The following is a 17,007-nucleotide window of genomic DNA, read 5'->3' as shown; positions in this document are numbered from 1 at the left end:
GGGTATTTATTCTGGAACAGAATGAAAAAGAAGAAAAGAACTAGATGCTTGAGCAACTCTAATAACATGTTTACGCATGTTTAAATATATCAGATTTAATATGCTGGTGGTTTCTCCATGTAAGTATCAAGTGCCCCCTGCTTCAGTGGAGCAGCATTGGCTTACACATTAGAGATGACTAACTCGAGTTCCAGGGAAAGATGTGTCTTTCAAAATAACATTATCTAGCTCCATGTGGCCCTACCATATTTTAATAAAATTACTGTTTTGGTCTCCTTAATGGATGATGTACGCTGGGATGTGTATCCCTGTTGGTTCTGTTGTGTTTAAAAGATTTTGTTTTTAATCTGTATTTTTATTATTATGAGAAGTCTTGAACATCATTTTTTGGTAGAAAGGCAAGATATAAATGTAATAAATAAGTTAAGCCTTAAAAATGCTCACTGTTCATTTATATGAAAAGATGCAATTAATCGAAGTATTCAGCATGGTGCTAGGGGAAACTAGATTCCGAACAATGCTCAAGAGAATCCAACTTAAAGTTACATTTGTGCAAGTTCAGTTGCAGAAGCATAATGTACAAGCACTTGAACAATGGAAAGTTTGGGCAAAACTTCTGTGATGCTATTTGAGTCTGCAGAATGACGCATACTGCCCCATGCATATGTAGGGGAAAAAATGGTGTTATATTTGTTGTACGCATTCTGAAAAAGAAAACTCCCTACTAGTGTGTCAGTATTTGTACACTACCAGTGTACCAACACTTCAGGAACTATGTTCATTGCTTAGTTATTTCCCCTTTCCGATAAAGTTGAACTATTATGGTGTTTGTGCCTGTATTTTGTGTGAAAGACTTTACAACTAAGTGGTGCTAAATTTAGTATAGAGCTTAAATAATTATGACAAGTTGTCGAGTTCTGGATCCCAGAACAATGTTGGGGAAATACTTTCACAGAAATTCAGAACTTGGTGATCGCCTAAGTTATTTGTCCTTAATCAGTTATTTGTCCCCAAACCCAGCAAGAATGATCTTAACACCTTAGACAGGGAAGTATGAAAATGTCACCCTTTCAGGCAGACTGGTGTATTGACACTTTTTCTCCTTTAGGGAACCCTAGCAAATAACTGCAACAGCAGCCAATCGTTATTTCCTATTCTACCTATAGATGGCAGTGTGATCTCAGCTCCTTTTGCTAACTTTCAGACATTGTGACCCTGGCTGATCTGTAATTTCTCAACTCTGTCTTTCTCACTGTCCGGGTAGCCAATTTAGCTCACTTGTCCAGTCTTATAATGACCTCTCTTGCCATCTCCTGTCCTGGTGGAGCCTTCATAGTTATCTTCATAGTTATTGGTGTTGATGGGCTGGTCCCACCTTTTTCTACACCACTGAGATTCTTCTGCAATTGAAGGAATTCTGGGGCTGTCAAGAAAATAGGGATTGACCCTCCAAAGATGTCTTAAATCTTCAAAGTCTTGTCCAGATGAGGCAGGTCTATATGAATAAGGCAGAGTGTGATGTTTGTTAGAAAGAAAGGAAGGAAGAAAAGACATTTCTCCATTTGATAAGGAGGAAATACCAAAAAGTGCAATCTAAAAATAGAATCAATAATCATAAAAGGCATTTTCATAAGTTCAGAAATCTAACATGTTTTAGGTCAATCCTTTACTTTCAAGGAGAGATAACTTACATGTCGCCATACAGATCATCGCTGTCCCAGTTGAGGAAAAGGTAGATTAAGGATGACAAAATCATGAGGAAAAAAGTTATCCTTTTATCCCTGGAATAAAAGGAAGGACTGTTGGGAGAGAAGATCATGAAATATTCGAGTGAGATCTGATCGTATGGCTGACCATGATATAGGTAGGAATCTCATATTAAAAATAAACAATTTACATTTGCCAAAAACCAAAACGGTTAGGACAATTGGGATGAATTGGAGAAATTTCCTTCTACAGTCGTGTGAAAAAGAAAGTACACCCTCTTGGAATTGTATGATTTTACATATCAGGACATAATAACAATCATCTGTTCCTTAGCAGGTCTAAAAATTAGGTATATCAACCTCAGATGAACAACAACACATGACATATTACACCGTGTCATGATTTATTTAACAGAAATAAAGCCAAAATGGAGAAGCCATGTGTGAAAAAGTAAATACACCTTATGATTCAATAGCTTGTAGAACCACCTTTAGCAGCAATAACTTGTAATCATTTTCTGTATGACTTTATCAGTCTCTCACATCGTTGTAGAGGAATTTTGGCCCACTCTTCTTTACAACGTTGCTTCAGTTCATTGAGGTTTGAGGGCATTTGTTTATGCACAGCTCTCTTAAGGTCCCGCCACAGCATTTCAATCGGATTGAGGTCTGGACTTTGACTGGGCCATTGCAACACCTTGATTCTTTCTTTTTCAGCCATTCTGTTGTAGATTTGCTGGTGCGCTCGGGATCGTTGTCCTGTTGCATGACCCAATTTCGGCCAAGATTTAGCTGTCAGACAGATGGCCTCACATTTGACTCTAGAATATTTTGGTATACAGAGGAGTTCATGGTCGACTCAATGACTGCAAGGTTCCCAGGTCCTGTGGCTGCAAAACAAGCCCAAATCATCATCCTTCCACCACCGTGCTTGACAGTTGGTATGGGGTGTTTGTGCTGATATGCTGTGTTTGGTTTTTGCCAAACGTGGCACTGTGCATTATTGCCAAACATCTCCACTTTGGTTTCGTCTGTCCAAAGGACATTGTTCCAGAAGTCTTGTGGTTTGTTCAGATGCAACTTTGCAAACCTAAGCCGTTCTGCCACGTTCTTTTTAGAGAGAAGAGGCTTTCTCCTGGCAACCCTTCCAAACAAACCATACTTGTTCAGTCTTTTTCTAACTGTACTGTCATGAAGTTTAACATTTAACATGCTCACTGAGGCCTGTAGAGTCTGAGATGTAACTCTTGGGGTTTTTGCAATTTCTCTGAGCATTGCACGGTCTGACCTTGGGGTGATTTTGCTGGGACGTCCTCTCCTGGGAAGATTGGCAACAGTCCTGAATGTTTTTCACTTTTGAATCATCTTTCTCACTATAGAATGATGGACTTTAAATTGTTTGGAAATGGCATTATAACCCTTCCCAGATTGATGGGCAGCAGCAATTGCTTCTCTAAGAACATTGCTGATGTCTTTCCTCCTTTGCATTGTGTTAACACACACCTGAACGCTCCAGACCAGCAAACTGAAAAAACTTTGGCTTTTATAGAGGTGGTCATACTTGCTGATGATCAATTAATCATGGGCATTTGATTAGCAGCACCTGTCTGCTACTTAGCCTCTTAATTCCTATGGAAGTAGTAAGGGTGTACTTATTTTTTCACACTTGGCTTCTCCATTTTGGCTTTATTTCTGTTAAATAAATCATGACACCTTGTTAAACCTGGCTTGCTTTGCAGTAAAAGCGGCAAAAATTAGGAAAGACTTAGTGTCCCCTGATGATAACTAAGATTGCTGGTAAAAATCCCAGCACTATATATGATGTTTTATATGTAAAAGTTCAATATTTGCAGTTTACTACAATGCTGTAATGTAGTGTAATGTTTTTATATCATGACTTTGGTATCTGGCTAAAACCCATGCTGGGTTGCCTTCATAAAAATTTGATTTGATTTGACACATTACACCATGTCATGATTTATTTATTTATTATCCATACATGCTCTCCCCTCAAAGCTGTCATTGGCCCTAGAAATCCTGCCAGTGGGGCCAGGGTGTTGTCTATATGCACGGAAAGCCCCGGGCTGAGTGTGCAGTGGCACTGCATTGATCACACCGCCCAAGGCTTTTCCACGAAGCTGTGAAGAAAGAAGTTGGGAACTTAACCCAATTTTTTTCTCCAGAGCTAGGCAAGTATGGCTCATCCCCCGTCTAGCCCTGCTCTGGGTAGATGGTGACCCCTGATTGGTCACCATCTGTGGGGGCAGGCTTGCCACCAGAAACCCTGCGCTTTTGCTGTTGCATCAGGATTGTTAACCCACCACCACCACCCAAAGCAGCAAAAGCGCTTGGTTTTGCTTACTGCTTCTGTATAGGCAGCCCCCATGATAGCTTTTCCTCCATGGGAAATACTTGCTTTTAGAGCGAGGTTGGGCAAGTTGTGTCCCTCCTGATGTTTTAGCCTACAACTCCCATCATTTCTCACCGTTGGCTATGCTTGATATGGCTGATGGGAGTTGTAGGCCAAAACATCTAGAAGGCCACAAGTTGCCCATCCCTGTTCTAGAGGGAGGATTTTCACTGGGACATCAGCTCAAGGAGAATGGATTTTTTTAAAAAAATCCCCATGCATTAAAGTTCTGTACCTCATTGGTTCCCCTGGTCTTGCTTAAAGTAAAAACAAGACATGTTAATTGCATAATGGTCAAGTGTATACTCTAATTTGGTCTTCTACATATAAACTTGCTCAACAAAGACAAAAGTCTAATGCCAGTCTCTAACTGCCATGAACTGACCTATAGTTCAGCTAATACAGGCCCTTTTAGTTAGTAGCCTCCTTGCATTAAATCACACGCTTGGAATACTTTCATTTCTTTTAGTCTGATGATAAATTGATTATTGAGGACAGGTGGAATTGGGAAATACCTACATAATAAAGTGAATATTCAAGAAAATATGCTAACAATAGTGACCTATCCAATCATATTTTGTTAATATTAAGATTCTGCAAAGCTAAATAGTTCTGCCTGGTGACTAGATTTGCTGGTGATTTAAGCACTGGGTGAGGGTATTTTGATTTAAACCAATACAATTTTAAATCATGATTTAAATCCCCAAGAAAAGTGCAACTTATAAATTATAGCCTTAAACTAAAAATTCCATTTATTATTTAGATACTTCCTAAATAAAACTGCATACTAATTGGTTGCTATATTCATAGAAGCATTGATTTGTAATTAGAATATTTATTCTGAGTCAGTTACAGAGCTCAGTTAGTTACTAGGTATGGAACAAGAATAAAAGGTCACCGAGACAAGTTAGTGTGACAATTATGATGACTAGCCAGTATATAAGGTCATTAAGTATTGTGCTGTATAATTACTAATGATGTTTTTCTCACAATTCTTTCTTTACAAAGACAAACAGCCTTTCAGAAGGCGCTCATAAGTTAATTTCAAAATATATGTATTATCTTAACATTTAATTTTAACCAGGTTATTTATTTATTTTACAATGTACCATAGCTGAAACTTCAAATATTTAAATATATATTTAAAAATATTTTTAATCCACTCTGCACTGGGATGATAAAACATTGTGCCTGCTTCTTGTCTATTGTTCTCTGCACCATGACAATCAGCACTGGAAAGGTCACTCTGGTAGCTGTACAATTTTTTGTGGTATGTCTTTAGGAGGGTAACATAGGTTTGTTTTGTCATTGCAATGTGTTGATTGATGCCTTCTGTGCATGAGTAATACAGAGTTATTGTCTGTTCGTGGAGTTAACATGAATTTGTGAGGCTGTCTGGTTGTTGCTGTGTTATTTCTTGTTTTTACTGGTATTGTTTTGCTTTCTCCTTTGCTGTTGGGAATGCATAGGATCACATTATGCTGATGTAATGCTAGTGAAACATTGATATAAGAACCCCTATCATAGTTGAACTAGCTTCCTGGTATGTATATTCAATGTGCCTGACACATTGTATAGGATTGGTTCACACATGCATGTTCCTCATGACTGCAGCAAGCAGTTGTGGTGACTGCATGTATGAATGAGCCATTACAGATCAAAGAAAACAAATAAAACTTTCATAGTAGTGTCATCTGCTGTCCAAATGTTTTTCAGTGCAACAGTTTGCACATCCAGATGCAAGTCATCAACTCTATCTGAAAATGTTAATTCAGAAATAACATGGCGCTAACATTAGCATTTTTTTTATTCATACCACACTGCCAATACATATTAAACAATAATTTATCTTCAATTGCATAATAAAATAGTAGGTAAGAATTAAGGTTGCAAATTTTATTAGAGCATTTATTTATTGTATTGCTGTTCCCAGAAAAAATTGTTTGCTTCTTTTTTATTGTCTCAGTTGCCTTAGTATTTGTAATAATTTCCTTTTAGGTTTGCTTTGGATATTCCATAACAGCTTACAATAAACTGACTTCACGTTTGGATAGTGCTGGCAGCCTGGATCTAACTACTGTGATTTCATTTTAGGTAATAAGTCCTTTTTCTCTCTCTCTGTTTCCCCTACTGTTGTAGGTTGTATTTTTTTCTTTAAAAAATTGAGACCCAGGTTATATACATGAAATTGGAAAGTCCATTGAAGAACATGGAAAATTTTGTTCCTTCCCAAGAAACTCGGGTTCCCAGGGAGAATAGATAGGTTTTGCTCCAGTTCTAATGGTGCCTCTCTCTCATATGACTTTCTGTCATCTATTTATTTATTTATTACATTTTTATACTGCCCAATAGCCAAAGCTCTCTGGGCGGTTCACAAAAATTAAAACCATAATAAAACAACCAACAGGTTAAAAGCACATATACAAAATACAGTATAAAAAGCACAACCAGAATAAAACCACACAGCAAAATTGATATAAGATTAAAATACAGAGTTAAAACAGTGAAATTTAAATTTTAAGTTAAAATTAAGTGTTAAAATACTGAGAGAATAAAAAGGTCTTTAGCTGGCGACGAAAGGAGTACAGTGTAGGTGCCAGGCGGACCTCTCTGGGGAGCTCATTCCACAACCGGGGTGCCACAGCGGAGAAAGCCCTTCTCCTAGTAGCCATCTAATGTCTGTTCAGTCTTGTGAAGGCTAGATATGAAACATTTCTGGAAATGTTGAAGCCATGGGAGAAGGTGTATGTGTGTGTTTTCCAGAAAAACATGAAAAATAGGAATACTTATCAAATCTAAACATACTCTAAAAATCCGTAATATACTATGTAGTAGGTATCATATAAAATAGTACCATTTGGTATATTTATGAAATTTGGGGGCAGCATCCAATTCTGTCATAGTATTAGCGTAAAAGCTAGTACAATGTGATTAGTTCTTGTGAGGCAAAGGGAAAAGCAGCAATTTGCTGCCAAATTTTGGCAGCGAACCACACTACTGAAATTCAGCAGCTTTTCCCCTTTGCATTGGTTTACACTAGTACAGTGTCATTATCGTTAGTACTGTGACTGCACTGGATACTGCCCTAGCCATATAAATGCCCAGTAAAATTTAGTTTGATGCCATTAAATGCCCAATATTAAAGATGGAGCTGTAAGCTGCATCCTAAGGTACCTAGGACACATTGACTAGTAGGGAGCAAGTCTCACTGAGACTTGTTTCTGAGGAAAACAGTTTAGGATTGCTCTGTAAGGATTTCTTAGCCTGTATAAGATAATTAGGAAAATAGAGGGGAGGAATTGAAAACAGAAATGATCAACACTCGTAAACAGAAAGAAGGCTTTGTCTCCAATTCTGTATACGGTCCCATTAAACTCAGTAGGGTTTTCTTCTGAGTTATAGGATTGCACCATTTATTGCCTTGATTTAACATATGTCAATCTCAGCAGTATTCAGAAATAGAAGAAGCTCAGATGTTTAGAGATACAAACCAGGCCAAGGTTTATAAAATAAACACCCAGGAATGTACCTAAAAAGTAGCTTTAAAAATGAATATTCATTTATGCTTTATAATACTAATGAAGAATTCAACATTGTTTCACTATTATACATAGCAAACATTTTGTTTTTACAGAGAGACAAAATTGCCTGTTCCTATTAATTTATTAGATCCATAGTGCAGTCCATCCCAGTACACAATATATACTTGAACATAATAACATAACTCAAAGGTTTATTTTTGGTGATAGAGAATCAGTGATCTGATTCAGTTAGTGTTACATGACTTGACCTTGTGCACTTCCCTCTCTTCTAGAATGGTAGCAAGGAGGAGGAATAGAAACTTTAACTTCCATTTCCAATAGGATAGTTTGTTGATATTCCTGAACTCAGACAAATTGTAGGGCAGAGATAGGTGTCCTCCTACCTTCCAGATGTTTTGGACTACAACTCTAATCAGCCCTGCCAGCATGGCCAATGACTTGGAGAAACAAGCTAGGATTGTAAAGTAGATTTCACCCCCTCTAACCCATAGTTAAGTATAACAAAAACTTCTCATCTACTCACAGCCATCCCAGAAGGGAGGGAGAACTCACCATCCCCCAGCTCATTCACATAACACTAAAACATATTTTAATGTTACTTATGTCCAAATAAGGCCATTGTCTGAAAGGTCCATAGCTTATTTTGAACTTTGCGAAATTCACAAAATGGAAGGTTTGCAAAAATTGAAATAAGCTTCTCAACTTAGCTTTTCATACATATATCAGTTCTGAGAAATTCTAAGTATTTCACGATGCAGAAGATAGAGGAATCTGGGGGCACTGAAGAGTCAGAGGCTGTTTATATAAAGACTTTGTCAGGATATTGCAGGAGCAACATGCTTGGAGGAGACCCAAATTGCACTCCTTTACCAAATACCTGAATATATTCTGTACTCTGCAATAATTAAAAGTTTTCAGATCGTTACTGCTTTAGCAGTCCAATCAAATTCAATAGCAATGATATCACTAACAGTACTACCTTTGGATCTAAGAGATCTGCAGCAGTGTAAATAGATTAGTGAAAATATTATTGTAAAAAATGCTTCAAAAATTATTTCATTGTTCTGAAACATAAAATACTTCAGAAGTGTCTCTCCTTTTTTCTGTTTCAGGATGGAGGGGCAATTTTTTCTGCTCCTTCATGTATAGGAATCAGGACATTATCTGATCTGATCTGTCCTAATGCATTCCTGGGTGTCATAACTATTCTTTGAGTTGTGACATATCCTTGGGTCGCTAGTTCAAGACCCATAGTGTGCTTATGTCCTGTCTGAATAGCAGCCATTCACTCATACAAAAAACAAAGTGCTACATGTAGAATTGTCAACCAGAACTACTTCATTAGATTTAATCTGCACAATTGTGATTTCAATATTTCAGTTTTCACAGGCCTATAATGTTTTGCTAACAATAGTGGTGATAAAGGAAAATAAACATGAGCCATACAGGATGCTCTTTGGGGCAGCACTGCCTGAGCTGTTCACAACTATAGGAGATTTTTTTTTCTGGGCCTATTTTAATACATAATTATTTAATAGATAACTATAGTTACTGAAACACAATGCTGTGGAGTGGCAGTATCTAGCTTCTGGTCATCAGTGAGAAAGTTACAGTCTACCCCCTCTGAGTGATTGCAGAAGAGTGGTAATGCTACCTTTACTGCATAAATAGGATTTTGAAAAATGCCTTTCCTTGTGGCTGTGGATCTATGTATTTGCCCCCTACAGAAAATCTGTAAATCTGGTTTTTTTTTTCTTGTTTAGGTCCTAAATTTGTTTTCATGAATGATACAGTTCATGGACCAGAACTTTCATGTTCTCCTTCTGTCTGCAGCCCCCTGAAAATCTGCACCTGGAGATTGGGACCCTTGCATATGGTGTAAGATATGGTGCAGGGGGCTGCAGTTGTAGGGTAGGATTGGTAGAAATTGCTTCACGTGACTCTAAATAAATTCAATAACCACTCAGTATTTATGTTATTTGTGTAGTTTGATAACTTCATGTATGAAGATAGTTATTTTTGTTTCTTCTTTTTTTCTTGGCAGATGCATAATGATCACACTGGTGCAAGATAAAGTTAGTGAACAACTATAAAATGCCCAGATTTGGGTCAGCAAAGGCAGTTCAGATTCAAAATTCTGACAGCGATAGCACCATGGTGGAAAAACCAACTGGAAGAAAGGTATAGAAGATTAGTTTGTAGCTAGGCTAATCCATAGAAGCATAGAATATATCCAAGCTGTATGAAGAAATGGTACTATGTGGCGCCAAGCAGAATTGTAGGAGGCACTTGCTAAAATAACTATTCCCATTATATAACAAGCTACTATGTACTGTAATTTATCTCCTTATACACTGATGACAATATTATGCCATCTAACATTTCTATGAGTCATGTATAGTAGCTGATCAAATTACTTTGTTGAATATGTTCTAATGTTGATGAAACAAGCCTTTGAGCCACACTGAATTATAAGTGTGGGTCCAATTTCTACAGCAACTTTCTCCACATTAATTATGTATTTACAGAGCAATCCTATGGAGCAGGGGAGGGAGATACTATGGGGAAGCAACCACCAGTTCCTCAGTTGGGCTAGTTCTTACCAGCCAGGTTAGAAGGCAGATTTCCCAGTGGTTTTTCTTCCTCATTTGTGCCTTGTTAAAATTTTCCCTGCCATTGACACTAATGGGAGGAAAAATAAGTATACCATCTCCAGGTCTGTTAGATGTTTTTGCACCTTATCAGAGACGTGTCAGGGGAATAGGAGAACTTTGGATCCTGTGGGTGCAAGACCCCTCTCTCACTCCACCCTGACAAGCCCCTATTTCCCCCAACACCAGAGGAATGATGTCAGGTTTCCTCTGTCATAACAAGATGGTGGACCTCCCTCAACACCTTTCCATGTGTTCCTGGGATGCCCATTCAGGAACCCTATACTATATGGGGAGGTTGCAGGAGAAAAGAAAGGAAAACAGAACCTGTTGCCTGAAAGTAGAGAGAGCTTCAGACAAATGGGAAAAAAGTATTGAAGTAAATGGTGTTTGCTCTAGGAAATAGAATAGTTTGCTATTTAAATAAAAAAAATAGTTAGTGTGTTCAAAATTGTTGGAATATGGTATTCTGGACCTGATGGTTGCGCAGTAATATACATAATTGAAAACAGCTTCAACTATTTCAGAAATATATACTTTATATCATGAAGAAGATCTTAGATAATGAACTACTACTTGATCCAAAAGTCATTTTATATAGATTTTATAAGTAGTTCCTGTATGGTAGAAAAAGTATAAATATCTGTTGCAAAAAAAATAATGGAGTTGGATCCAAAGCATTTGCTCTGTGAATATAAAGACTCCTGTAAATGGAATTCTTTCCATTCGTGGAGCAAAGAGTTTGGATCCAACTCATTGACTCCTAAGTTCTGGAAATTGGATGTACCGACTATTGGTATATAGCTATCCAGGATAGGGAAGTTATCATGTTTTCTTCACTTGAAACAGGAGGAAGTTGAAGCAGAAGGGTAATTTTTGTAATAGGTTTCATGGCATAATGTGGGGGAAAAGATTTAACAATACTGATATTAAGTTAAGATATGGGATCCAAAGCTCCATCGGTGGTGTTCTTGAGCATGCACATACAAGGGCTTTTCATTTTCTAAAGAACAAAAAGATAATGCACAGATTGGTAGTGTTCCTGATGCATTTTGAAAAATGGTGCTTTATCAAGGGAAAACTTGTTTATACCCCTTAGCAATAACTGCTTAGAATAACTTACATGCTGCAGCTCACCAAAACAGGTTGTAACATGTCAGGGATGCTTTGAATCTGTGTACCTTCCTTATTGTTGTTTTGTTTTGTTTTTGGTGTCTTTGATCTGGATTTGAGCTGTTTTTGATCCTGTGTTGTCACTGCTATTCTCTCCCTTCCAATGGCAGTTTCTACTACCCTCCCCCAAATCCTGCAAAGGTCAGGATGCTCCAGAGCCATACCCCATGAGGTAGTTGGGGCTGTTGTCAGGGGAAAAAATAGCAAAACCCTCCCACACGCACATAGTTCCTGGTCTATGCTATAATGTATGGCTTATATTTAAATGTGCTTGAAATACAGGTCTTGGATTTTAAACATCTAATTTGGTTTGACTTTACGAATTTTTTAAAAGGGAGCAACTTCAACAAAATATGCCCAGAAGTCTGCATCCTGCTGCATCCTCTGGGTCTCTGTCCCCAGTGAGGTGTTGGTCCTTAAAACACTTAAGAAATGTTACCATGTACATTGATGGTGCTATATAAATAAATAAATAAAATAATAATAATAATAATAATAATAATAATAATAGGCAGAAACACTTTGCCTTCAGCTAAAGAAAATGAATGCCCTTGTATTGGTGGCATTCAAGCTTTTCTTTGAAAATGAATGATGAAGAATTATGAATATGGATTGTTATGTTCCATATCATATGGTTAAAACCTAACATGGCAAGACTGTGTCAGGCAAAATGCTAATCTTTTATGAATTGCTGTTTAGATATTTGTGTGCTGTGAGACTTTAACAAGGACCTTTGTGTTCTATGCAAACTTGACAATTTATGCCATATTTTTTATGGAGAAGCATCCTGTCTAACAGACATAGTCATTGCTACAGCTAGTGAAAAGCTGGGCGTCATCTGCTTACGTACATTTGTTCAGTATTAGTAGTACAGCAGGCAGCTATGTCTTGGAAAATGTATTGAAACAACAACATAATAGACTCCGTATCTTGGAGTATACAGGTTTAGCTTCAATATAGTTACACTAAGAAGGTAGGAAAACATTTTGGGGGAGATCAGGTTTTTTTAATTGAAATTTGGTTTAGGATCCTAAATAGGATTTAAATTTACAACTGTCTTTACTGAATTTCATGTGAACATTTAGAAGGTTTTTTGACTACACTAGTGTTTTTGTGCCTGGTCTTTTTCTTTGAGATAAGCTGATTTTATATAGCTTTCAACTTCTTTATTCTAGCTCAGTTTTGCACAATACCAATTTTACTCTGTTTTATTTTTTTTATGTGTGGAAAACTCAGAAATGCTAGGTTCTTTGGCATTCCACTACTACTTTGTTCTGTGTTTACAGGGAATACATAGTAAAGCCTAGTAATCCTAGAATGCTGTAATCTAAAGAACAGCTTAGAGACAAAACTCTGCTATTGGTTAGTTGAGGGTTTTTCCTAGCGTGTGTTTATTTTTGGAGTGTATTTTTTAAAAAATCACTGTTAATAGTTTTATGTAAACATTGTACTTACAACATAGTATACTTTTTGTTTGTATCAGAGCAAGGACAAGATCGCCTCCTACAGCAAAACAACAAAAGTGGATAGGAGTGATATGGGAAAGGAGTTGAAAGAAAAATCTTCCATGAAACGTAAACTTCAGTTTAATGTTAGTCCATCCAGAAATGAAGATCGTAATTCAGACTCAGGTAAAACTGTTTAATTTTATTTTTCTCTTAACTCATCATGCTTGTGGCTAGTTTGTTACAGTGATCTGTCACAAAAGATGCAAATCATGAAGTGCTTACTTATTATTATTATTATTATTATTATTATTATTATTATTTATTTATTTATATAGCACCATCAATGTACATGGTGCTGTACAGAGTAAAACAGTAAATAGCAAGACCCTGCCGCATAGGCTTACAATCTAATAAAGTCATAGTAAAACAATAACGAGGGGAAGAGAATGCCAACAGGCACAGGGTAGGGTAAAACTAACAGTATAAAGTCCGCACAACATCAAGTTTTAAAAGCTTTAGGAAAAAGAAAAGTTTTTAGTTGAGCTTTAAAAGCTGCGATTGAACTTGTAGTTCTCAAATGTTCTGGAAGAGCGTTCCAGGCGTAAGGGGCAGCAGAAGAAAATGGACGAAGCCGAGCAAGGGAAGTAGAGGCCCTTGGGCAGGCGAGAAACATGGCATCAGAGGAGCGAAGAGCACGAGCGGGGCAATAGTGTGAGATGAGAGAGGAGAGATAGCAAGGAGCTAGACCGTGAAAAGCTTTGAAGGTTAACAGGAGAAGTTTATATTGGATTCTGAAGTGAATTGGAAGCCAATGAAGAGATTTCAGAAGCAGAGTAACATGGTCAGAGCGACGAGCCAAGAAGATGATCTTTGCGGCAGAGTGGTGAACAGAAACCAACGGACTGATGTGAGAAGAAGGAAGGCCAGAGAGAAGAAGGTTGCAGTAGTCCAACCGAGAAATAACCAGTGCATGAACAAGCGTCTTGGCAGAAGAGACAGACAGAAATGATCGAATCCTGGCAATATTATACAGGAAAAAAAGATTTAGCTACTGCCTCAATATGAGGAATAAAGGAGAGCGAGGAGTCAAATATAAAGCCAAGGCTACGAGCTTCCTTGACCGGAGTAAGCGTAACATCATTGACAGTAAGAGAGAATGAGAGACGAGGAGAAGGTTTAGGAGGAAAAACAAGCAATTCAGTCTTTGCCATATTAAATTTCAAACGACGATGAAGCAGCCAAGCTGAGATATCTGAAAGACATGCCGAGATACGATCGTGAACATCAGGAGAAAGTTCCGGAGATGACAGATATAGTTGTGTATCATCGGCGGACAGATGATATTGGAGGCCATGAGATTGAATAAGCTTGCCCAAGGGCATCATGTATAAGGAAAACAACAACGGGCCAAGCACCGAGCCTTGCGGAACCCCTACTGAAAGGGGAAAGGAGGAAGACGAGTTGCCATTAGCCAACACGCTGAAAGAGCGACCCGCTAGATAGGAGGCAAACCAGTTATAGACAGAGCCACAAAATCCAAGGTCATGAAGGGAATCTAAGAGAAGATCATGATCAACCGTGTCAAAGGCTGCAGTTAGATCAAGGAGAATAAGAATGGAATAATGGCCTTTAGGCTTGGCAGTGAGGAGATCATTGGTGATCTTAGTAACGGCTGTTTCAGTGGAATGCAGAGGACGGAATCCAGATTCTTAAGGCCTCCCACCACCAGTGACATCACAACACACAAGTATATAAAATTTAACACTGAAAGAGAACTGGGGTAATACGTTATTTGACATGTGGGTGACTGCACAGACTCTAGCCAGTAGGCACTCGCAGGGCTGCCAAATTTGGGTTTCAAAAATATTGCCCCCTTAAATGTATCCCATTTGTTATTCATTAGTTCAGTAAGCTGATTGGCTTAAATTGTCGGGGCCTACTAATACATTTCACACTGCACAGTTCTTAGCAACTCTTTCTACTGTAAAACTGCTTCACGATCAATCTGTCTCTTTCATTCTTAGTAGCATGTCCTGTGTGTGAGTACCTGCTGCTCTTAATTTCAGAATTTAAATCTGTCATAGATTTATTGTAGCCATGCCCATACATGACCTATAAGCAAACCCATTAAAGCATGCCATTAAATCTCTCCATTGAAATAAATGAGCCTTAAAAGTGCTCAGATATTTCTTTGCACACTGTAACACTTAAAGAATATGCAATCAATTACAAATAATTACGCAGGTCAACATAATACTAATATAGAATATTTGGTGACAATGCTCTTTTCAGTTCAGTATTTGGGTTTTTTTCTTCTCTGTGAGCTATTAATGATCCCTCTTCAATTCTGTAAATAACTCACTGAAAAGAATAGATTATTGATTGAAATACTATTATGAATTTCTGTTTCGATGGTAGGTTAGAGTCTCAGGGAAAATATCAATATTTATTAATATTGTTGTTGTTATTTGCATTTATATACCGTCCCATAGCCAAAGCTCACTGGGCGGTTTACAAAAGTTAAAAACATTGAACATTAAAAAACAAATATACAAAATTTAAAAGCATAAAAAGCATAAAATACAAATAAAAACAGGCAATATCTGTTTAAAACAACTATTCTGGAGTCAGTTAAAAAACTCAGCATCTGCTGTTAAATTCCTGGGAGAAGAGAAAAGTATTGACCTGGCACCGAAAAGATAACAATGTTGGTGCCAGGCATGCCTCTTCGGGGAGATCATTCCATAATTGAGGGGCCACCACTGAAAAGGCCCCCTCTCCCTTGTTGCCATCCTCCGAGCTTCCCTTGGAGTAGACACCCGAAGGAGGACCTTAGGTGTTGAGCGTAGTGTACAGGTAGGTTCATGTCAGGAGAGGCGTTCCGTCAGGTATTGTGGTCCCAAGCTGTGTAAGGCTTTATAGGTTAAAACCAGCACCTTGAATTGGGCTTGGAAAACGTACAGGCAGCCAATGCAAGTTGGCCAGAGTCAGTCTTATATGCTCGAACCTTCTGGTTCCAGTTATCAATCTGGCCACTGCATTTTGCACAAACTGTAGCTTCCGAACCATTTTGAAAGGCAGCCCCATGTAGAGTGCATTGCAGTAATCTAATTTGGAGGTTACTAGAGCATAGACAACTGAGGCTAGGTTATCCCTGTCCAGATAGGGGCATAGCTGGGCCGCCAACTGAAGTTTGTAGAAGGCACCCTGTGTCACCCTCAAGTGACAGAGATGATTCTAGGAGAAGCCCCAAGCTATGAACCTGCTCCTTTAGAGGGAGTGCAACCCCATCCAGAACAGGTTGAACACCCACTATCTGGTCAGAAGAACCACCCACTAACAGCATCTCAGTCTTGTCTGGATTGAGTTTCAGTTTATTAGCCCTCATCCAGTCCATTGTCGAAGCCAGGCACATCTACAGCCTCACCTGTTGAAGATGAAAAGGAGAAATAGAGCTGTGTGTCATCAGCGTACTGATGACAACGCACTCCAAAACTCTGAATGACCGCACCCAATGGTTTTATGTAAATGTTAAGCAGCATGGGGGACAAGACTGACCCCTGCGGAACCCCATACTAGAGAATCCACGGAGCCGAGCAATGTTCCCCATGTACCACCTTCTGGAGCCGACTAGCCAGGTAGGAGCAGAACCACTGCAAAGCAGTACCTCCCACTCCTAACTCAGCCAGTCGCTCCAGAAGGATACCATGGTCGATGGTATCGAAAGACACTGAGAGGTTAAGTAGAATCAACAGAGTCACACTCCCTCTGTCTTTCTCCCGACATAAGGTGACCAAGGCTGTTTCCGTGCCAAAACCAGGCCTGAAACCTAACTGAGTCTTATCCAAGAGTGTCTGGATCTGGTGTGCAACCACCTGCTCAAGGACCTTGCCCAGGAATGGAACATTTGCCACCGGCCTGTAGTTATTAAGATTTTCTGGGTCCAGGGAAGATTTCTTCAGGAGTGGTCTCACTACCGCCTCTTTCAGACGGCCCGGGACCACTCCCTCTCACAGAGAGGCATTGATCATTTCCTTGGCCCAGCCAGCTGTTCCATCCCTGCTAGCTTTAATTAGC

At 38.6% G+C, this 17,007-nt stretch overlaps 1 protein-coding gene across 2 annotated transcripts in view; it reads left to right on the top strand.

Moving 5' to 3' along the window:
* The window catches only part of ANKRD12 (ankyrin repeat domain 12), a 61,233-nt gene that overhangs the window by 12,526 nt on the left and 31,700 nt on the right, over positions 1-17,007 (top strand). Inside the window, exons 2-4 of one of the 2 annotated variants that reach the window (XM_063130561.1) lie at positions 6,115-6,210; positions 9,703-9,839; positions 12,966-13,113. In XM_063130561.1, the coding sequence (XP_062986631.1) occupies positions 9,753-9,839; positions 12,966-13,113 (235 nt within the window). In that variant the 5' untranslated portion in view covers positions 6,115-6,210; positions 9,703-9,752. The remainder of the gene's footprint in view (positions 1-6,114; positions 6,211-9,702; positions 9,840-12,965; positions 13,114-17,007) is intronic. The other variant, XM_063130562.1, reaches the window with a different exon arrangement.

This window comes from Elgaria multicarinata, chromosome 7 (genome assembly GCF_023053635.1).
Source record: "Elgaria multicarinata webbii isolate HBS135686 ecotype San Diego chromosome 7, rElgMul1.1.pri, whole genome shotgun sequence".
Lineage (NCBI taxonomy): Eukaryota > Metazoa > Chordata > Lepidosauria > Squamata > Anguidae > Elgaria > Elgaria multicarinata.
The sequence above is the reverse complement of the archived record's forward strand: the minus strand, read 5'-3'. Positions and strand labels throughout refer to the sequence as shown.